The 24,567-nt window shown below is 36.2% G+C and overlaps 2 protein-coding genes across 2 annotated transcripts; one reads left to right on the forward strand and one right to left on the reverse strand.

The window, feature by feature from the left end:
• Positions 1–919: 919 nt before the first annotated feature.
• Positions 920–11,732, forward strand: LOC119247031 (C-type lectin domain family 2 member B-like; the record flags this gene model as incomplete). Its single annotated transcript, XM_054696782.1, has 5 exons — positions 920–935; positions 2,595–2,758; positions 6,983–7,062; positions 8,411–8,554; positions 11,225–11,732. Coding segments are annotated over 4 exons (390 nt in total), but the record flags the coding sequence as incomplete, so codon positions are not given.
• A 3,800-nt stretch (positions 11,733–15,532) lies between these two features.
• Positions 15,533–24,308, reverse strand: KLRF1 (killer cell lectin like receptor F1). The gene is made up of 6 exons (XM_037515318.2): positions 24,132–24,308; positions 20,320–20,418; positions 19,393–19,503; positions 17,483–17,622; positions 16,983–17,095; positions 15,533–15,814 (listed from the first exon to the last, which is right to left on the reverse strand). Exons 1-6 carry the CDS (start codon positions 24,214–24,216, stop codon positions 15,706–15,708), a joined length of 657 nt encoding a protein of 218 aa, XP_037371215.1. The 5' UTR covers positions 24,217–24,308; the 3' UTR covers positions 15,533–15,705.
• Positions 24,309–24,567: the final 259 nt, after the last annotated feature.

Genomic DNA, 24,567 nt, shown 5'->3' on the forward strand with positions numbered 1-24,567 from the left:
TTCTAAAATATTTTCATATATTCAGTAGTATAATCAGCCATTAAATTTTTAATGACAAATTATATTTTATATGATATAATAATTTATTTCTTGCTCTGTATGAAAAACCATCCTAAAGTTTAGTAACTTAAAAGAGCAATCATTGTATTGTTCATGCTTGTTTGTGTTAGGAATGTGGACAAGATTCAATGGGATTAGTTCATTTTTTTTTTTTTTTTTAATAGAGGCATGTTTTTCTTTATTTATTTGTTTGCTTGTTTGTTTGTTTTGTTTATACATGCACTGGGTACAGTCAGAAGCGCGGGAGGGTGAGAGAATTCACCAGAGCCAGAGCGGGGAGCAGAGCAGGCAGAAGGACCGAAGTACACTGCTGAGGGGAGCAGCGGGCGACAGGAGAGGTCTGCGCGCCATGTGGGACCCTCCTCCGGTGGCCGGGGAGCAGCCGGGGATTGAACCGGCGCCGCAGAGGCCGCGGGCAGCTTCGCAACCCAGCGCTCTACCGCTGCGCCACCGGGAGGCCCGGGATTAGTTCATTGATTCCTTGTGCTATGAGAGTAAAATCCATGCTAACATTTGGATTGCATAGAAGGATGGCCTGAGAAACTTCAACCAAAAGAAAAAATCAAATTATTTTTGCATAAGATAAAAAGATTGTTTTGTGTCATTTTCTTGTGAAATATCAGAATTGCCTAAAGACATTTGTTAGGTGCAACTTATAAGCTGCAAATCTAGTCTTTCTTTTACCTGTTTCTTACTTTAAAAATATATGTGTGTGTATATATAATTTTTTTTTTTTTATTTCTCAGGTCTTAAGAACAAGCTGAAAACATTTTTCAAAAACAGATGCAAAAGATCTTATGGTGTTATGTTTGTTCTTGCACTTGTATCAATAGTACATATAATTTTGTGTGCAAAATTTTGTATTCCTAAAGGAGGTGAGTGAATTTCATCCTTTATTTCTTCACTTAATTTTTTCCTCTTTACATGGCTATTATGATCCCTTTACCTTCTGTCCTTTTCTCATTATTCCCACTTCCTTCCCATAATTTATTGTAAAGGGGTATCAATGACTTAATTATTATGAATTACATGGCCTGTGTAAGATAATGTAAATGGCAAAACAATTATCCTGATAATCTGACATTCCAATCAACATTCCCACATCAATGACAGCAATTATTTTGATAGTCATTGACATAGGTTAGTTTTGTCCATATAAATAAAAGCAGGCAGTGCTTTTTACCTTTGTATCCCATTTATTTTATTCCAGGTTATGTTTGTGTTATATGTCATAACATAGTCAGAAGTCATTGAATAAGGGGGTTAGGAAATATATAAAGAGACAGAGAGTAAAAATCATTTAGACTTTGTTAATCATTCAATCTTATTCCAATTACCCAACTCTGTATTTGTAATGCAAAAAGCCACAGAAAGTATAAAATTGAATGCAGATTTTTTATTATTATGTAATTTTAAGTATCACAAAACATTATTTGATTTTTTAAATCATGTTTGATTATTTTAAAATGTAAAAGCATTTTAAGCTTTTGGGGTGTGCAGGAAAATAGATATTGCAAATGTTACAAGAGCAGAACTTTAAATATAGAACTTAAAGATAACATATCTGTGGGAGAGATCTGGGTGTGGCGATTCTAAAGGTGAGCTATTGGAGAAACAGTTATTAGTGATTTTGACTTGTAGCCCAATGTATGTGGAGGACCCAGAGATGAAAGAAAAGTCTAAAAAGTTAAAACATTTGGCTGCCAGGACTGCAAAGGGAAACTTATAAAAAGACTGTGAAATAACCTCTGACTAAGCTCTATAAGAGCTTACCCAGTGGTGCAGCGGTTGAGTGCTGGGCTGTGAAGCTGCCCGCAGCCTCTGCAGCGCCAGTTTGATCCCCGGCCACCTGCGAGGGTCCCACATGGCATGGCAGACCTCTCCTGTCTCACCTGCTGCTCCCCGCTCTGGCTCTGGTTAATTCTCTCACCCTCCCGCACTTCTGACTCTACCCAGTGGGTGTATAAATAAATAAATAAATAAATAAATAAATCTTAAAAAAAAAAAAGATAGGGCTTCTGCTACCACCTTCCAGGTCTTGTGGGTTCTTTTCATTCTTTAACCCAGAATCATATAATGTTGCTGGTTCCTAGTTGATACCAGATAATTCAACATATATCTTAGTTATATATCCTGTTTTATTATTTTCATGGCTTCCTTAGAGCTTAAAACATGTCCTAGATTCATAAGAATGTGATATAAATTATTATTTTTATTACTCCCAGATAATGCCAGGATTTCATTGTATTCCATTAACCCAGAAATGGCAAGGTGAAATCAAATTGGTTGCTGTAGGAAGACCTATATCCCATTGAGATAGGAGTTGAAAGGAATTTCAGTGTCCTGCTAAATCCTGAAATTGCTGTTATTTCACCTAACATGAAATTTCCTTATCAACTTGTTATCTGATAGATTTCCAGTTCTCATCAGGATCATATTTTTTTACATCAGGATCCTGTCTTTCCCCCTAAGTCTCAGAACACAGGTATATTATTTCATCTGGTTCTTAAAACGTGTCTATCTCTGATTTCCAGATATCAAACCCCACTCTAGTCAGGGCACTTGCCCAGATGAATGGATTTTTTATAGAAAAAAATGCTACTTTTTCTCTAAAGAAGAAAAAGACTGGAATTCAAGCAGACACATCTGTTTAACGCAACATGCTGCCTTAACTGGGATTGACGATCAGATTGAAATGGTAAATAATTTCATACACATTTTTTGTAAATTACACTGAGTTGTGGCACTGGGAATACCACTATGATATTTAAAACTTTTCACGTGGGCCTCTCATGTATGCAGAATAGGAAAGATGTTCAGAATATGCCGTGTGAGGTAGAGTTGAAAAACCTAGTGAAATTATATTGGGATATATAGGACATATAACAAATAGTAGACTTGATGACATCTTTCTGTTTTAAGGGCTGTAGGTAGAAGAGCTTGGTAATACTTGGAAATCTTTTAAAAATACTCCACATAGAACTTTCTCAGGAAGGAAGACATACTGCATTCCACTCCCTTTGAGGAAACTTCCTCTGACTTCTCGGTCCTGTTTTACTGTGGTCTCCGAGGTCTAGGGCAACATCCCTCAGAACACTCAGGACCCCTATGTAACAAGTCTTCCCCAGACCAGACTGTGAATTTCCAGGGAGCAGATTCTGTTTGTTTTTTGGGGTTTTTTTTTGTTTGTTTGTTTGTTTGTTTTTAAATTTATTTATTTATATAGCACTGGGTACAGTCAGAAGCACGGGAGAGAATTCACCAGAGCCAGGGCGGGGAGCAGAACAGGCAGACTGAAGAAATACACTGCTGAGGGGAGCAGCGGGCGGCAGGTGAGGTCTGTGCGCCATGTGGGACCCTCGCCTGGCGGCAGGGGATCGAACCGGTGGGGATCGAACCGGTGCTGCAGAGGCTGCGAGCAGCTTCGCAACCCAGCGCTCAACCGCTGCGCCACCAGGGAGGCCCAGCAGATTCTGTTTTATGCGAAATTGTATCCTTTGCTACAGCATAATGGCAGGTACAATTTAAAAGTCTAATTTTTATTGAATACATATTGATTTACATAAATAAAATGCTGTAAGTAATAAGAATCTCCAAAGTTTAAATAGGGTTTGTGATACTCTATATCTCTACATTGTGAAATCTGTTCTTTCCCCAAGTTGCTTAGGTGGTAACATATGTTTTTACTTTTGCTTAGTTGCTTTCAAATAGGGGTGAATACAAGATATAATGTAACTTGATTTTTTTTTTTAATTGTGAATAGTATACAATTAAGAAATGTTGAAAATGGAAAGCAGCAGAGCACATCAGCGAACAATGTTAAAAGAATTGTGTGTTACTTCTGTGGTGAATAAGGTATATTTATTCAATCTGCTTGGGGATTTCTTTAAATTTAAATGAATATGGGCCTCCCCGGTGGCGCAGCGGTTGAGCGCTGGGTTGCGAAGCTGCCCGCGGCCTCTGCGGCGCCGGTTCGATCCCCGCTGCTCCCCGGCCACCCGAGGAGGGTCCCACATGGCCCGCAGACCTCTCCTGCCACCCGCTGCTCCCCTCAGCAGTGTACTTCGGTCCTTCTGCCTGCTCTGCTCCCCGCTCTGGCTCTGGTGAATTCTCTCACCCTCCCGCGCTTCTGACTGTACCCAGTGCATGTATAAACAAAAAAAACAAACCAGCAAACAAATAAATAAAGCATGCCTCTATTAAAAAAAAAAATTAAATGAATATGAACTCGGCTGGGCAATTTATAAGTCAATGCAATAGAAGGTTCAGGAATCTGAGTAAAATGTGAAAAATTAGACATGTTAGGAGAAAACAGAAAATTAGAGGAAGGCAGACTCAATATAATAGGAATAGCTTCTATAATCAACAGTTTTCCTGGTAAATTTTGTAAGATCTTTAAAATGAGCATTCTAAGAAATCTATAAACTTCCCTTAACATTTTCTCTTTGAAAAATAAAGCTAAAATAGCAACAAGATACAAAAAAAGTATTCATTAAATGTTTAAGGAATAAAATAGTAATAAGGCAAAATATGGTAAAATTTTCCTTTATAGGAATCTCATCAGTAAAGATTGACACATACAAAGAAGTGCACAAAAGTAGTTAGTCTTGAATTTAAGGAAATCTTTAAATACATGAGCTAAGGAGGATTGAACCACTTGGATTGAGAGAAAAATCTGGTCATACAATATCCTGATGTATTTTAAAGATCATCGGTGATTATGTACTGCATGATCAGGGCAAAGTTTAAGTGACAAACTGAATGAGGTGATGCTATCTGTGAAAAAGTGATAGAAGTAATGTATAGAAAATCTTGAAAGTATAATTTACTTAAAATAGTTCAATTAAAAAATATATATTTATTTAAATCATAAAATGTTTCCTAGAATGAAATGAGGCTTATTTCTCAAATTATTTACATTTTTCCCTCCTATTTAAAAATTGAGCATATAGCAATTAACATTTTTTATAGGACAAACTACTGCCCAGTTATCTGTCATCCAGACTCAAACTGCTGAACCCCATCCAATTTTCCCGACAATCCAAGAACATATATGCAGTTGGTTAAATAAAAAAAAAAAAAACTGTCCTTTCTTATTTCTTATTTTGCCTTCAAATAAATTTTTTCATGGGCTTAGAATATGAATTGCCCTCTCCTCCCCTGCTCTCTGTATTTGTCATGGAGTCTTCTGTTGGTCTCTTCCAGACCCATTCTAAGCACACATCTAACATGAAAATCTCCCATAAAGACTCAGAGGCTTCTTCCTGTTAACTCAAAGCTCAAATTTCACCTTGTATTTATGGTACTCATTATTGTCTCCTTATCTGGCAGAATATTTTCTAACTCTATCTTGACTTGTTAGTGTTTCAGGATGATCAGGAAGGCTGTGCCACAGCTCAATTGCAATACTTTCTTTCCAGGAGTCCACAATTTAAAAATCCTGGAGGAATAGATTTTTTTTAATATTTTATTTTATATATTTCTTACATCATTTTTCATTTTTTGCACAATGTATGCATTTTCATTGTGGGTATAGTTCCCACATAATTCCCACCCCCCTTGTTTTGATCCTACTTCCTCCTCCCCACTCCCCCCAGTGTGTCTCTGGTTTATAGTTGCTTGTTGATTTTGATTTTTACTTTATCATAATTAGTCTTTTTCCTGGTCCCATATTTAGGTTTTCTAAATTCCTGCTATGAGTGAGACCATCCGGTATTTTTCTTTTTCTTTCTGGCTTATTTCGCTGAGCATGATCCCTTCTAGCTCCATCCATGTTGTTGCAAATTGCATGTGTTTATCTTTTTTGATTGCTGAGTAATATTGCATTGCGTATTGCGTATATGTACCATATCTTCTTGATCCAGTCATCTATTTTTGGGCATTTGGGTTGTTTCCAAAGCTTAGCTATTGTAAATAGTGCTGCTATAAACATAGGGGTGCAGGTGCCCTTTTGAATTAATGTTTCTGTGTTCTTTGGGTAAATACCTAGGAGCGTAATTGCTGGATCATATGTAAGCTCTACCTTTAGTAGGTTGAGGAATCTCCACACAGCTTTCCAGAGTGGTTGGACCAGTTTGCACTCCCACCAGCAGTGCAGGAGAGCTCCTTTTTCTCCACATCCTTGCCAACTGGGTCGCTACATGCAAAAGAATGAAACTTGACTACTACCTCACACCATGCACAAAAACCAACTCAAATGGATTAAAGAACTAGACATAAGACCTGAAACCATAAAATATATAGACAGAAATATAGGCAAAACACTACATGACATGCACATCAAAGACATCTTTACAGACACATCACCCAAAGCAGTGATAGTGAAGGCAAAGATAAACAGCTGGGACTACATCAAATTAAAGAGCTTCTGCACAGCAAAAGAGACAATAATCAAAACAAAGAGAAACCCCACCAACTGGGAGAACATTTTTGCACACGACACTAATGATAAAGGACTGATCACAAAAATCTACAAAGAGCTGATGAGACGCAACCAAAACAAAGAAAATAATCCAGTCAAAAAATAGGCAGAAGAGCTAAAATGAAACTTCTCCAAAGAGGAAATGCAAATGGCCAACAGGAAAATGGAAAAATGTTCAACATCGCTTGTAATTAGGGAAATGCAAATCAAACTACAATGCGATACCATCTTACACTATTGAGAATGGCATATATTAAAAAAAAAACTAGGAATAGATTTTTATACTGAATACTTATCAGTTTGGAATCAAAAAGTCTCATAGTGAAAATTTTTCTCACATCTTAGCTTTCATCGTTCTTCAAAATAGTACAGTTATTTTCTGATGAAGCCAGTAGTTGAATATTTGTCATCTGCCTCCCCACTACTTGCAAAGCAAAGCAGACAAAATGGGTTAGAGTAAAACTGTTAAGTAAAATGGTGACATTTACTTTGTCTTCAAAGGTTTTTCTTTTGAAACACAAATGCACTGGTGATCACTGGATTGGGCTGGAGATAAAAAGCACAACAGAAAAAGAGACATGGTAAATTCCTTTTTTTATGGGATTACTTAAGTTTAGATAAGTTTAGATAAGAGAACCTTCTATTATTATGGAGAATTTCTGTCTAATGAAGATACAGTGACTGCTGGACTAATATTGATGATCAGCCTAGAATACATGTGTTCAACTACATTTCTCTAGAGTCCGAATTTCTGTGTATATTGGAAAGATGGAGTGGTTAAGACTGTACCACATATTTAGATTTATTCCCATTGTTACTCAGAGAAGCTGGAAATGGGATATTAAGGCGAAGAAAGATCTTCTTGTTGGCTATTTTGAAAATAAGACCTGAGATACATGTACACAGTTCCCCAATATTAAATTCTTGCCCAATTTAACCTATCTGCTCCATTTCTATAGTATCTATTCTTCAAGTGTTCTATTACCTGTTTGATGACATGTTTTACAATTCAAGGTAAATTTGTTGGTCATTCTAACCTAATTTCATTTCATTCATCGTGTTCCTATCTTCAATTTTGTAGTACAGAAAATTGAATGTGAAAGCCTTACTGCTCTGCCACATAAGATCTGCATAACCCCAAAATGACGATGGCCAATAATGTATCCCCTTAGTTTATATTAGAACTTCTGATTAAAAATAGTAATGGCATTTTTGACTCTGTTGTGTGGAGGGAGCACTTTCTTGTGCATTATAGAGTGTCAGCAGTAACCCTGTCCTCCAGCAGTTACCCCACCTTCCTCCTTCCACTTGTGAAACCAAAAATATCTCCAGATATTGCCAAGCATCCCTTGGTGGGGGCGAGGGGAAAGGGAGGAGATAAAATTGCCCTGGTTAAGAACCGTTGTATATATAAACTGGCAGTTCCACTGAATGTAACAAAATACCAGGTTAACAAAATCTTGGAAGAGAACTTTCTTGGACCAATTTGGTACTGATAGCTTAACCCTACTAAGAGAGAAATGTATTGCAACACACTTTTTCAGGACTCTGGATAAACAATACATTCTTTAAAAAAAAAAAAAAAAAGATTTATTTATTTATTTATTTATTTATTTATTTATTTATATAAGAACTGGGGTACAGGTGTAGGGGGTGAAAGGATTCACCAGAGACAGAGTGGGGAACAGAACAGCCAGACTGACTGAGATAAACTGCTGAGGAGAGCAGCAGGTGAGTCAGGAGAGGTCTGCTATGCCATGTGGGTCACCTCCCCGGCCAGGGATCGAACTCGTGCTGCAGTGGCTGCAGATAGCTTAACCCCTTGTGCCACCAGGGAGGCCCAAGCAATACATTCTTTGAAAGGACCATTGGGCAAGGGAGGAACTGCAGGACTCTCTTAGTCCATAATCTTTAACCCCTTTATTGTAGGTATTATGTGTCAGGGAATGAGGGATGTGGTTATCTGCATGAAAATGGCGTGGCAACCGCCAGATGCTACACAGAAAGAAAATGGATTTGTGAGAAAAATGTACATTGTATAACAATTTCCGATGTTTGACTTAACAACCACAGGTAAGATGGTTTAATGTCTGAAACCTTTTCTATTTCCTTCTGTATAAATATATTAGCATTCAAAATTTTACTGTGTTAATATTATAAACAGATAGCACACCTTGATAATTGTTAAATTTCCTTCTACTGATTTTTCTACTTTTCAGATGCCCTGCATCTTTGCTGTTCTGTGTCATTTTTAAAGAATATTATAATTTCAAAGAATCTATATACCATTTTTAGAAGTGGTTTAATCATTTTTATTCATTCATAGTGTGTATATCTTATATTAATCTTTGTCTTCTTTTATAACTGACAATTTTGCTACACAGTTACTGTATTGCATTTGTATATACCTATTATATACACACACGCACACATATGTTTTTACTATCGCAATGATATAACTTTATTTTCTTTTAAAATAGTTTTTCTATATAGAAGTGTAACTAGGCTATTCTTATGTTCAACATCTATTTTTCTAATTATTTGTGGATTCTTTTAAACATTACAAAACCTAGCATCTAATAAGAACATTTTTAGTATTTCCTACTTATAACTATTACTTATTTCTTGTCTAATGAAGATATAATGACTGCTGGGCTAATACGGATGGTCAACATTTTTAACTTGTTTCACATTTTATAGAAAATTCTAATATTTTAACCTCAGTCATCTTTTCTCTAGCTTTTTAAATGACTTTTAATAGTTAAACCTATACTTTTCTATTCTTATTCTCTAAAAGTTATTTTTTGAAAGTGAGTTTGAATTTTCTTATATGCTTTTGTTCCCTGCATTTTTTTTTTATGTTTTCATAGCTTCTCTTCCTTATTTTTAATGTGGTGGTGAATGACATAAGTTTGCTTTTTTTTTTTTAAAGATTTATTTATTTATTTATTTATTTATTTATTTATTTATTTATTTATTTATTTATACAAGCACTGGGTACAGTCAGAAGTGCGGGAGGGTGAGAGAATTCACCAGAGCCAGAGCAGAGAGCAGAGTAGGCAGAAGGATGGAAGTACACTGCTGAGGGGAGCAGTGGGAGGCAGGAGAGGTCTGCCATGCCATGTGGGACCCTCCTCCGGTGGCCGGGGAGCAGCCGGAGATCGAACCCGCACTGCAGAGGCTGCGGGCAGCTTCGCAACCCAGCGCTCCACAGCTGCGCCCCTGGGGAGGCCCAGCTTTCTTTTTTTTTTTTTAAGATGTATTTATTTATGCATACAAGAGCTGGGGCACAGGCCAGAGATGCGGGGGGTAAGAGGATCCACCAGAGACAGAGTGGGGAACAGAACAGGCAGATTGACCGAAATACACTGCTGAAGGGAGCAGTGGGCAAGACAGGAGAGATCTGCCTCTCCATGTGGGTTTCCCCCTGGCCAGCTGGGGATCAAACTGATTGCTTCATAGTGTGGTGCTTAAACCCTTGTGCCACCAGGGAGGCCCAACATAAGTTTTCTAATGTGAAAGAATTTTGTATCCCTTCATAAAATTCAAGTTGGTTGATGTGATATCATATATATTCAAGCTTCATTCTGATATTAATTTTTATATAATTCTTATATCTTGATCATGAGTGCGATTACCCTAAAATTTTCCCTAGGGAAAAAAAAGGTTAATGATGAAATGAAAACATGGCTGGAGGGCCTCCCCGGTGGCGCAGCGGTTGAGCGCTGGGTTGCGAAGCTGCCCGCAGCCTCTGCAGCGCCGGTTCGATCCCAGGCTGCTCCCAGGCCACTGGAGGAGGGTCCCACATGGCGCGCAGACCTCTCCTGCCGCCCGCTGCTCCCCTCAGCAGTGTACTTCGGTCCTTCTGCCTGCTCTGCTCCCCGCTCTGGCTCTGGTGAATTCTCTCACCCTCCCGCGCTTCTGACTGTACCCAGTGCATGTATAAATAAATAAAATGAAATAAATAAATAAATCTTTAAAAAAAAAAAAAAAAAAAAAAAAAAAGAAAACATGGCTGGAAAATGAGTTACTTTAAATTTATGCTATAAAATCATAAAATTATTATAGGCAAATTTAATTGACTAGACAATTAATTATTGTTTATGTTTTCTGCATATTTCCAGTCATATTTATATCTTTGATCATCTATTCATCACTGCAGCAGCCTTTAAGAGTGTCACCAGAGTGTTTGTGGACAATATGAGAGAAAGCTCATCTTCCTTTACCTCTTTGGGAAATGTGACTGGAAAATACAGTTGACCTTTTATGTAAACACTAGGGGTACTGGGCCTCCTGGTGGTGCAAGGGGTTAAGTCTCATCACTACGAAGCTATGGGCAGCTACTGCAACTCAAATTCGATCCCCTGCCAGGGAGCTAACCCATATGGCACAGCAGACTTTTCCTGTCTCGCCCGCTGCTCCCCTTAGCAGTATATTTCAGTAGATCTGCCTGTTCTGTTCCCCACTCTGTCTCTGATGAATCCTCTCAACCCCTGAACCTCTGGCCTACGCCCTAGCTCTTGTATGCATAAATAAATAAAATAAATCTTTAAAAAAATAAACATTAGGCATACCAACCCCAGGAAGTCATTCTTTCATGTATACCATTATGTTATGGACATTGTTTTTTAATATTTTTTTTCATTTAAAATTTTCTTTCCCAACTGGAACATCACATGCAAAAAATGAAACTATACCACTACCTTTCACCGTGTACCAAAATCAACTCGAACTGGACATAAGACCTGAAAACATAAAATATATAGAAGAAAATATAGGTAAAACACTACAAGATATACATCACAATAACATCTTCAAAGACTCATTACTCAAAGCAAAGAAAGTCAAGGAAAAGATAAACACCTGGGATTACATCAAACTGAAAAGCTTCTGCACAGCAAAAGAGACATTAACCAAAACAGAGAGACACCCCACTGATTAAGAAAAAATCTTTGCACTTCAGTCAACTGAGAAAGGACTGATCACAAATATACACAAAGAACTCACACGACTCAACAAAAATAAATTAAACAATCCAGTCAAGAAATGGGCAGAACTTAATTAAAAGACATTTCTCCAAAGAGGAAATGCAAATGGCCAACAGGCAAATGAAAAAATGTTCAACATCCCTTATAATCAGAGAAATGCAAATCAAAAACACATTGAGATGTCACCTTACGAGTAAGAATGGCACATATCAAAAAAATAAGCAACAACAAATGTTGGCGAGGATGTGGTGAAAAAGGAACTCTCCTACATTGCTGGTGGGAGTGCAAACTGGTCCCATCATTGTATGGAGTTTCCTCAGTCTACTAAAAAATAGAACTACCAGGGCCTCCCCGGTGGCGCAGCGGTTGAGCGCTGGGTTGCAAAGCTGCCCTCAGCCTCTGTAGCGCTGGTTCGATCCCCAGCTGCTCTGCGGCCACCTGAGGAGGATCCCGCATGGCGCGCAGACCTCTCCTGCCACCCGCTGCTCCCCTCAGCAGTGTACTTCGGTCCTTCTGCCTGCTCTGCTCCCTGCTCTGGCTCTGGTGAATTCTCTCACCCTCCCGCGCTTCTGACTGTACCCAGTGCTTGTATAAATAAATAATAAATAAATCTTAAAAAAAAAAATAGAACTACCATACGACCTCACAATTCCACTACTAGGGATCAAGCCAAAGGACATAAAAACAGTGATTCAAAAGAGCACCTGTAAACCTATGTTTATTGCAGCACAATTTACAATAGGTAAACCTGGAAACAACCCAAAAATAGATGACTAGATCAAGAAGATGTGGTACATATACATGATGGAATATTATTCAGCAATCAAAAAGATAAACTCATGCCATTCGCAGCAACATGGATGGAACTAGAAGGAATTATGCTCAGTGAAATAAGCCAGAAGGAAAAAGAAATATATCATATGGTTTCACTTATAGCAGGAATATAGGGGAACCAAATAGACATCAGTGTAAAAAAAATAGTAACAGTACAAAACACAACAACGGAAAAAAAGACAATTATAAATCAGAGACATACTGCAGGGAAGGAGGAGGGAGAGGGATCAGAGGGAAGAACACAGGGAACTGAGGTGATGGTGCACGGGTGCATTGATGAAGGCAACTCTATGGGGACTACACCTGAGGGGGTGGGGGGAAGCAAATATTGTTTAAAAATGAACAGTTACATAAAAAATAAAAAAAATTTTTAAAAGAATGTAAAGTCAAGTTAGAATAAGTTTAATTTAGAGGCGTTAAAGCCAACAGTTACCTCAGAAAGTGAAAAAAATAAAATAAAATTTTCTTTCCCACCACCATTCCTTACATGTTTTTGACCCCTTCTTCCACCACCCTCCTTTATCTCAGAAGTCTCACTTCATTTGTATCCCCTATTTTTTATGTTTGGCTTTCTTGGATACAACTCAGGCGGTAGTGATGATAGCACTGAGGTTTAACCCTAGGGAGACCCCCTGATTTGATATACTACCATAAGACCCTTGTATTCTTTGTATTTTGTTCTATCTTTTATTGTTCACTGGATAACATTCCATTGTGAATTTATTGCCTGTAGGGTAAATGAATTTCAGGCTTTTCTACCCTCCCACCATTAGGATTGCATGCCTGATTGGGGGAGGGGGGGCACCTGCATTTGGTTACATTGTTTTATTCAGTTGTATTGTTTACTTCTGTGGGCCATGGTTGCTGTATTTATATTGGCCAAGAGAACAGGGAGCGAGAACACCAGAGAGCCCAGTAAAGAGTGAAGATTCACAGGGGTCTGAGAGGCCTATCGGCCTCCTGGTCCCCTGGCACCAATGCCTGCCAAGTACCTGGTTGCCACACTAAATGTAAAAGCTCAATAAACACCTGAAAAAGTCACTGAGGGTTCCAGGACTCTCCTTTACCCATCTGCTCAGATCATAGAGAACCAGCTCTGTGCCTATCCTGGCACTACAGTTGCAATAAGCTGGCAGAATGATTCTATAAGATGGGTGTGGAGCCCTCTGAAGACCTCAGGAGGGACTGAGGAGTAGCAGACCGTGAGCCTGTGACAACGCTGGACGTGCCATGGCAGCACAGGAGGTGACCAGAGTCCAAGAGCTGCAAGAAGAGCTAAAGATGCTGCAGGTGCACAGGAGGTGGACAAGGTCTGGGAGCTGCGGGACAAGAGCTCAAGTGGAGGAGGAGACAGTCTGAGAGGACCAGTCCAAGACCCCCGAGGCAGCAGAATTATCCAGAGCTCACCAAAGCTGACACAAGGAACAATGTGTGATTATTCTTGTGTGAGACAAAGGTTGTCAGATGACTGGGGTCGGGGAGGGCATGCCTGTGTATCTTTGTTTCACTAAGATGAATACGGTTGTGCTTGGATCATAGTTAATGCATATACAGAAAGCCGTGGGGAAGTTGACAATCTTTCCAGAGTAGCGCCATCATCCATCACAGGTCTAATATGGTGGTAGACACATGTGGTAGTAATTGTTATCATCTTTTAGTTATGTGCACATTGTTCTTAGAAAGGCAAAAGCTGGTGCTGATATTGGGCCACCCTGAGCAGCTGCTAAGCAGCCTAAGTATGCTAAGGAAGCCCAGTGATTCTCTTAAATTCACCTGTGGGTGATGCCCTGCTCATTGCTGAGTGAGGGTGAGGAGCTGAGGAACCCAGTGGGGAACGTTCTTCTGTTACGTTTGAATTATATTTCCAAAAAGCTATTTTGACATCTTAAATTTCAATACCTTGTAATGTGATCTTATTTGGAAATAAAGTTATGGAAACTGTAGTAATTAAGATGACATCATTAGGATGGGCTTTAATGTCTTATAAGAAGAGGAATTTTGGAGTCAATAACAGAAATTTATGAAGGGAAGTTTACGCGAATACGTGGAAAGGAAAGTCATGTGATGTATTTATGAGCCAAGGAATGCCAAAGATTGCCAGCTATTACCAGAAACTTGAAGAAGCCAGGAGTATTGTCTCCTAGAACAGGCAGAGAACATGACCCAGCAGAAACCTTGATCATGGACTTCTAATCTCCAGAACTGTAAGACTATATATAGATTTCTGCTTTTCTAGTTTTGAGATGCAGTTGGGAATTCCCCTATCCCTCTGAGTTCTTCTGAAGTGAACTAATGAGCAAATTAGCATACAGATGGAGAATTTACATGACTATAAAGCAAATTCTAAAGCAAATGAGGTAAACTGGAGGTGTTATATTCTGTGCTAAGGGACCTGGGCACTGAAATAAGAGGTGGGAGCTTCACATCAAGAGGGCATGACTTCTTCCATACTCTAAGGGTAAAATTGAGTTTCTCATGATAATCTACAGTTGGTTGGAAACTCCCAGATGGCCTTCCTCTAAGTCATTATAGGAAGCAGTGATGACATCTTCACCAGAGGTAGAGCCAAGGGATTAGGAAAAGGCCAAGAACTTCTCCTTAGCTTCTAGGGCTTCTATTGACCTTAGCTCCACATACCGAGGTGGCAAGTGTTAGAAAAGGCCCACTTTGGGCATTTGGAAATAGGGGTGCTATCTCTCTTGATGATCCCCTTTCAAAAAGGTGACTCTTAAGTCCTTGAGAAAGAAATTTCTGGTTTGTAAAACTTTCAAGAGGCCTTTAAAAGACTTGCGTCTCAAGGGACAAAAAATATTCAAGTATAAATTTTCTAAAGTAAATGCTTTAAAGAAAAAAGGGGTGCAAAGTCAGTTTTAAGTCAGTCAAGTTGAGGTGGAGGCTAAGAACATCTTGGTCACTCCTCACAATATAGTAATAAATTACAAAGGGAAAAGAGTTACTTTACAGGGGCCTCCCTGGTGGTGCAGGGGTTAAGACCCAACCTATGAAGCTATCCACAGCCACTGTAGCATGAGTTCGATCCCCGACCAGGGAGCTACCCACATGGTGCAGCAGACCTCCCCTGACTCTCCCGCTGCTCCCCTCAGCAGTGTATTTCAGCCAATCTGCCTATTCTGTTCCCTACTCTGTCTCTGGTGAATCCTCTCACCCCCCCCACCCCATACCCCTGGCCTGTACCCCAGTTCAGCCTATAGTTTTCAAAAGTGTCAAGGTTATGAATGTCAAGTAACACTAAGACTAACCCATTTTATTTCTCTATATTCCACATATAAGTGAGACCATCTTGTATTTGTTTTTCTGTTTCTAACATATTTCGCTTAGCATCATTCTCTCCACTTCCATCCATGTTGTCAAAAAAAATCACTATCAGTATTTTTCCAGTTCCTAATATTGACAAATCCATTTGAGAACACTGTTGCAGGTTTCAGAGTAAATATTGTTTCCCCTGATGGCAGCACAGCTATTTTTTTCATCTGGTCCTTTTTTGGAGAATCTGGAGAGACAATAAATACATTGTTAATCATTAATTGCTGGGGACATTCATTTGTGTTTTCAGCCAATACCCTCTCTTAAAAAGGTGATTCAAAAATTTCACAACATTTTCAAATATAATATCTTGATTCACTAAGTATTGTTTTCTCTGACTGGCAATGTTCCCTGAAGAATCTGTTTACAAATGACAAAGCTAAGACTAAATGTTTCCTGTTGCTGCTGTGACAAATTACCACAGACCTATTGATTTAAAACCGCACAAATTTGTTATCTTTCAGTTTTAGATATCAGAAGTTCAAAACAGGTATTACAGAGTTAAAATCAAACATCTTTAGAGCTGCCTTCTGGATGCACTAGGGGAAAATTCATTCTTTCTTTTTCTTTTTTTGCAGCTCCCAAAAGCCACTTACATTCCTTGGGTCATGGCCACATCTGTATTCACCTTCACATCTCTTCTCATTCTGCCCCAACTTTCTCCCTCACATCAGAATCCTTGAAATTACATTGGCCCCACTTGTATAGTCCAACATATTCCTGTCTTAATGTTTAATTTTAATTATACTCCCAGAAGTTTGTTTTGTCACGTAAGGCAACATATCACAGAATTTGTAGATTGGTATATGACATCTTTGAGGGGCATTATTCTACCAATCAACATAAAGATAATATTTGAATTCACATGTTTTACTACCTGCATGTCCAATGAAATAATAAAAATAATATAAGCACACAAAAATGTTGATAAAAATTGTTACATTCTCACTGGACATGCAATTATTGAGAAGTTTCAGTCATTTTAACTGTCTTAAATTTATTTGTCTTTTAACATTATGATAATCATACAAAATAAAAAGTTGTACCCATTGTTTTTCGAATGCTCAAGGTGGTTAGAAAAAGCATTAAGAACACTGAAAACAGAAGAGCACATTTTCATATTAAGTTTGATTGACTTTAAACAATAAATCAAAACCATTATTTTCAAGTCCTTTTGGCTTGAAAAACAAACCAAAACATCTATCATTTCTCCAGTAAATATCAAATTAATTTTCATCCTTTCAAATTCTTTAGTACCAAGAACTATTTCAGAGTTGATTTAGATTGACTTAGCGGTGATTTATGAAGATGAATTCTACAGTGGAAAATAAAATTGTCTTTTAGGAAAGACTCACCTCTTTGAATCTAATGGAGAACCATCCAACCAGGTCCATGTTCTTGTTATGGAGGTAAAGCTAAGCCCAATCCACATATAGTTTGACTGTTTTAGGTGTTTCTGTATAAAAGCCTAAAAAGAACTTGATGAATGATTTAACAAAATATTTTAATATTTCAGATAAACTAACAAAGTTTTTGGAATGTTATTAGACAATTAGCACTCCATAGTGCTAAGAGGATTCTTATACAAATCAAAATTTATCTTATTTACACACATTATATAATACTTTATATATTCAACATATACATATACACTACTTGATAATTGATACTAGTATCAGATCAGGAGTAGGATGAGTCAAGTGAAGCACTGATGTCAAGTACAAACTACAAGTTGAACCAAAAACTCAGTAATTAAGATAAATGATAATTTAATGGAACAGTGGGAAGAAACTTGAGAAAAATCATTTTAACTCTGAAAAGGATACTGCTATATTCCTGAAACTAAATCACTTACCATCTCGAGCTGGTCAGATATGATTAAGAGACGAGATTTTCTTTCCAGACAATACTCATAACTGCCTTTCCAACTTTTCATTTCATTAGAGAACCAGTAACACTTATGTTCATATCTGAGCCATCCTGATGGGCACAATCCTACAAGGGAAATTGGGGAAACAAATAAAAAATAAATTGTGTGTTTAACTCTGAAAATTGGCAGTACAAATAGTGGTTCGACATTACATGAATTACTCGTAAGAAGGTATTCAGATTCACAGGTGTTCAAAATGCAAAAGATAAGTCAAGGGAATTAACAAAATCATTTTAGTAAGATGAAGCAAAACAAGTTTGTTTTCATGCCAAGATCTAATATAATCACTAAATTAACATAAACCAAAAAAAGATATATATTACATTAATAATACTTGAGAGATTAAATTGAGTATTATTTATAATATTTGTTTGGAATTTATTCACATGAAGTTTTAGAATCTTTCCCTGTGTTAAGTGCATAAATCTCCCTTTAATATCTCACTCTTGATATCAAATAATACTGAGATTAGTTACAGTTATTTTCAACCTTGTTATAAGCATGAGATCATGAACTCCTTTGACTTTGTTAAATTAAAATTAAATTTAGTTTTGCTCAAATTGAAAATATCTTAGATATTTGATAGGTAAAGCTAAAGCTATGCCATAGCAATGAAAAAAAAAAGTAAAGTGTACATCCAAATAGAAGTGCAGGGCAAAATACCTATTCAAACTTATAGGCCCTACAATCTCCTTTGGTAAATAGTGAGGTAAAATTCCTTTATCATAAAATTTACTATTTTAATAATTTTACAGTATAGATGCCATGGGTTTTAGTACCTCCACAGTTTTGTCCATATATAGATGACTACTATCTATCAGAATATTTTCATCACCCACAAAATTAAAACCCATGAACATTAAACAGTCACTATCCCTTAAACAAATTGTGGGATATAAATATGATGGAATATTATTCAGTCATAAAGGGAAAAAAGTACAATATATGATACAACATGAACTCTTTAAAATATTATGCCAAGTGAAAGAAGACACAAAAAGTTAAATATTGTAAGAAAAGTCAGAGCAGTAAATCCAGAAAGCAGATGAGTTTTGCCAGAAGCTGGTGGGGAGGGAATGAGGAATAATTGTTTAATGGGTATGTCTGTAGGATTTCCTTTTCAGGGTGATGACAATGTTTTGGAGCTACTTAGATATGTGGCTGCACAAATATTCTCTTGAATTTAATTGTCAGTAAGTAGCTTTATATAAGTTTGATAATACCATCTCAACTAAAAATATAGGAAATAAATATTATGTAGTGATAAACAGTAGACTGACTTTAATGAATATTTAATAGTATCTGATTACCTATCAAAGCTTCCTTCCCTCAGGAAAAAAGTGTAAAATTCAACATAATGAGGAATTAGCTAGTCAGTGTGTAAAACACATGGTGAAATTACAATATTATCACTGGTTTGAGACTTGAACATGTAAAACAGACAATCCAAAAGAAGGTGAATAAGTAAGCCATAAAACATATGATATTTTCAAAAGTGATAAAGAGATAACATAAACTAGTAAATTAGAGAAAAGTCCTTTGATACATAATTATAAAATAAATCCATGTGTACCTTTATCACATTTTACTCTGTAAAATAAATGTCATGGGCTCACATATTGTTAAAGAATGCTAAAAAGTTAAAATAAAGAAATCATTGAAATAGGATGTACAGATTTCCAAAATTTTATGATTAAAATTTCTAAGCTTAAAACAATAATAGATAATTTGTTTATTATAATTAAAGTTCAAATGATTAAAGCTATTACTGGCCAAGCCTTGAGGGATACCTGAGTGGTGTGTAGCTTCAGAAACACAAGTGTCTGAGTCCTTACCCCTTATATTTCCTCTTTTGTCACCATTTACTTTAAGGTTTCCAGTGTCATCATGCTGGGTGGCATTTGAATTGTTTTCATTTTGGCATGTAAGCAACATTCCCTGAGAAACTTGAAAACAGAATATTTTAAGCTTGAATAAATCCTTTCTCTGTGCAATGTCTTGGAGAGAAAGACTTTGAACTGATTCTGATGGTTGGAATGAGAAAAAACTAAAGTGATAAAGAGAAAAATTCATTTTCTTGTTTATTTCATGAAAACTAATTTTAGATATTACACAATCAATTCACATATAGAAGACATATTCATAGAGGAGCCACTCTGCTAGATATCATCTTAAGAACCAATGGCATAATAGTAAATAAAAGTTCCTGCTTTAGCAGCAAAAATGCTCTTCCCATGCTTTTTTAATGTTCTTCTGAAACCTATGATAGTGTGTTTAGTCCACTAGTCATATTTTTTCATTTAAAGCCTATTTCTTCAACAAGAATATGAGATTGCTCACCATGATTATTCCTTTCTCTTAAAATAAATGGGGAATTTATAGTAATGTTTGGGATATAGAAGTTTCTTATTAAATGCCTGTTGGACAAAAGCAAGGGTACATTCAACACAATCTTAAGCAAAATACATAAAATATTTAAGAAAATATAGTAGAATTTTGTCTAAGAAATCTGAAAATTAATTTTTAAAACAATTATCACACACACACACTTTCCTCCTCTTAGACTATGTGACATTTAAGGAATAGATTCTTATCTGATTCAACTATGTATTAAACACATCACTCTGGAGTATAATATCATGCTTGATATATAGCAGCTCCTTATTTAATCTTCATTAATATAATAATGAATGAATATAAAAAGACATAAAAAAATGAAAACGTTTTTCATATATATACTTAATTAAGATCTTTTAACTTACCCAGTAAGATCAGGGAGATGAAAATCAAAACCAGAATGCCATTTACTGTTCCAGATATTCCCAAAAAGATTTTATACCAGCGCAACATCACAGAATAATCTGAGAGATTAATCACATGAATTAGCTTAGAAAATTGAATTTCAAAAAAGTGATACCAATCATATTAATAGAATTGGATAGTACATAGATTTTTAATTTCAAAGTAGATTAGGTAATCAAATGTAAAAAACATAAGTAAATAGAAAAGCATATATTTATTTAACAATGATAATATGCTGGGTGGTCAGAAATTATGATACCTGCTACATTGAATCTTAAGAAACTGCTAATATTTGACAATATTAACCAGTGAAAAAAACAATTTTAATCACATCTAATAATCCCTCATACACACATTTGTGTATAGATGTGTACTTATATATGCAGAGATACAGTCACTAAAATACTTTCTGATTAATCATTTGTTCAATACAATTTCACAAGTCATTTACCCATTTCATTTACTAAGGATGTAATAGCAATCAGAGCTAATTATGACTCCTGGTACCTGCTATATTAATCTAAAAAAAATTCTGAAGCCCTTCCTTTCCCATGCATGAATGGTACTTCAGCTTCTCATGGGATTAAATTCCTAAAGAGCGCAGCTGTATTAATTTCCATATTCTTACTCTGTCAAATTCAAGATGAGTGTTCATTTAGTGATGACTATTGATCATCAAACTGATATCATTTGACAAAAGGAGATAATCTCATCCAGTATCTCAAGGATATATGTCATTTTTCTCAACCTCATTAAAGTGGACTCAGATCTAGAGGATACTGACTTCTAGACTTATATGAGTAATCAGTTTATACTGAATTAAAAAACAGCTATATTTTGCATAACAGGTTATGTCCATATAAAATAAAATTTATGCAAATGTATTATAATTGTGATTACTTTATTGCTCAGTCAATAAATTGAATTATTGATCCTGACCTTCATAGTCCAAACAGCTTTTAAACCTGTGACAACAGAAAAGCTATTACTACTAGAAATTGCCAAATCCATGTAGAAATTGCCAAATCCATGTAGAAAAGTATTTCAGAAAAATACAGTTTTTCTGTTATCATAGCATTGACATAGATAGCAAGTAAGATATTTTATAATATATAATTTAAAACTGTTATAATTATAATATAAAAATTATATATTTATATTTTATATATTTATATTTATATATTTATATTTATAATATAAAAATTACATTTATAATATAATTTAAAACTGTTAAACTATCACATGGTATACCTTAAACTTATACAATAGTATATGTCAATTATATCTGAATAAACCTGGGGCCAAAATGTTTCTTCAAATCTCCATTACCATTAAACATTGTTTGGAAGGTATTATTTAATACAATCAGATAAAATAATTTGATTAGAGTTTACTTTTTTAATTAGAAAAAAGATACAAATATGTGAAGATAATACGGATACATATTTGGCAAAATTAAAAAAAAAAATCCATTGGGGAAAATTACTGTAATCCCGCAAATAATAAAACAATTTAGGAGATGCAGATGTAAAGTTAACATAAAATTAACAACCTTAATATAAGCAATAACCATTTAAAATATAAGTGAAGGGAATGGCTTATTTATAGACAGCCAACAAAATTTAAAAAAGCAAACAAAAGTCTTGCAATTTATTTTTTTCTAGTTAATCATATTTTTTTAATAATTTTTATATTCCCCATAGAATTGCACCCTCCTTATTTTGACCTCAAACCCTCCTTCCCCTCCCCCCACCATAGTGTGTCTCTGGTTTATAGTTGTTTGTTGATTTTGATTTTTTCTTTCTTATATTTATTCTTTTTTCTGGTCCCTTATTTAGGTTTTCTAGATTCCTGCTATGAGTGAGACCATCCGGTATTTATCTTTTTCTTTCTGGCTTATTTCATTTAGCATGAGCCCTTCCAGCTCCAGAAGTCTTGCAATTTAACAAGAAGTGCCCCAAAACCATGTGAACACTGAGCAGATTGATGCCATTTTGAGAGCTGAGCCTCTGTCTTGTCCACTTGACTTTTGCTGACAATGTGCTGCCAGAATAGTCACAATCGTTTCTTTTCCTGTTACTGACAACTGAAATTGTTGAGTGTAAGAAAAAGCAAGACCTACTAAAATTTAGGACTTTCTTAATAAACCAGTGAATTGTAGAGAATTTGACCTTCTGTCAGTTATAACTGTAAACAACATACCTAATTCCTGTTGCTTCCTTAAGTTTACTGAAAAGTGCCAATAAAAAAAATTTCTTCTCTAGGACACATTTCAACACTCTACACTGTGTCCAAATTGCAGTTCCCCCCCACACCATGCAAATGCTTCTACTTATTCTATAGCCTCATAGTGTTTTTGTTTGACATAAAAAGGAGAACTAAACAAAAAACTGAATAACCTGAATGTCTCTTAAACAAATGGTTACCCTAAATTAATTGATAGATGTATATATAATTCAAATATATATGTAAGATATATGTGTAGAATATCTCTATAGTATACATGGAGAGAGAGAAGAGGAAGAAAACAAGAATTTTTTTTTTTAATCATTGATGCTAAGACATGAGAAAAGGTAAGTAGTTACGTAAAGTAAATCCTTATAATCACAAAGCTTAAATTGTCAATCAGATTCAAATATAATATGTCTTACCCTAAGCTTAAGTAAATATTAGCAAAAGAGACACTATTAGCATATGTCTGTTCAGAATTAGGAACTGCAAAATTTCCTGAGCCCCTTTTCTTCACCAAAACACATTTTGAGGGCCTCCCGGGTGGCCTAGTGTTTAAGTCTCAGTTCTATCATTGCTACTGCCTGAGTTCCATCCCCAAACTCACACATGGCGCAGCAGACCTTTTCTGTCTCCCCCCTGCTCCCCTCAGCAGTGTATTTCAGTACATCCGCCTTTTCTGCTCCCCAGTCTGTCTCTGGTAAATCCTCCCATCACCCGCCTCCCTCCACCTCTGGCCTACACCCCAGTTCTTCATGCCAAAAAAAAAAAAAAAGCACATTTTGGTTTATGAGTGACATCTACAGAGTGTGAAAAAGTTTGCAGACTCATTTTGTGGTCTTTCAAGTCAATCTATTTTCCAAAATAATTCCTTTCACCTGGTGAAAAACATCTTAAAATATTTTTGTAGACTGAGTTAGAAATTGGTATTAGAAATCCCATATTTTATAACTGATTAAGAAGTAGAGGACTGGCACCAAATATTCATTTCTTTAATAATTTTAATTGACTGTATATATTTCCTGCGGATGTCCTAAAGAAATTGTAAGACCAAATATTATGTTTAAAGAAGTGATTTTTAGTCCCACGATTATAAATGAGAGAGAGACAGAGACATGGAGACAGAGATAAGATGGAGACAGAGACAGCACTAAGACAGACACAGGGAAGCTGGAAAAAAATGAAGCAGTCCTAGAACACAAAAGAACAAAGTAACAGAATATTGAAAGGTAGCAGCCTCTGAGGTTGAGTTTGATCCAAGCCAGCCAGGGAGAAACCCACATGGCGCCGCAAACCTCTCCTGACTAGCCGGCTGCTCCCCTCAGCAGTGTACTTCGGTCAATCTGCCTGTTTTGTTCCCCACTCTGGTGAATCCTCTCACCCCCCACACCTCAGGCCTGTACCCCAGCTCTTATATGCATAAATAAATAAATCTTTTTTTTTTTAAGTAGTATTCCTACTAACATCTGTGTCATCATTAATTGTACTAAACGCACACCCACATCAACTCAAACCAATTGACAAAGAAAGCTGAATTCCTTACCTTTAAATTTAAGTCGGGATGCTTGGCTAGAGCTCCTCTTTTTCAGTTGTATGTTCAATGCCATGTATCCTTCTTCATCTTGCATCTTCAGTGTGAGTGAAGGGCTTTGTATGTATATGCTCTTGTTTGCTTTTAAAGAACAAGGAGAATAACCTGCTGCTAATCAGATCTTGTCCTCAAATTGTCCACTCAGGCTACCTACATGGGTTCACAGTTTCATCTGTTAGTGAAAACCTCAAAGGAAATGTTGTTTTTTTTTTTCCTTTAAGCCTATTGCACTTGGCATACATAACACAATTTCTCAATTGTTCACCACATACCAAATTTAACACTATGCTTGTTTTTTTTTTAAAGAAACAATCCTGATAACCCCATAAAGCAGAATGTAAATTGCCAGTCTTTCAGAGAATATGTGATTTTCAGTTATACACCCTAA

This window comes from Talpa occidentalis, unplaced genomic scaffold (genome assembly GCF_014898055.3).
Source record: "Talpa occidentalis isolate TD23 unplaced genomic scaffold, MPIMG_talOcc4v2.1 talOcc4.16, whole genome shotgun sequence".
NCBI lineage: Eukaryota > Metazoa > Chordata > Mammalia > Eulipotyphla > Talpidae > Talpa > Talpa occidentalis.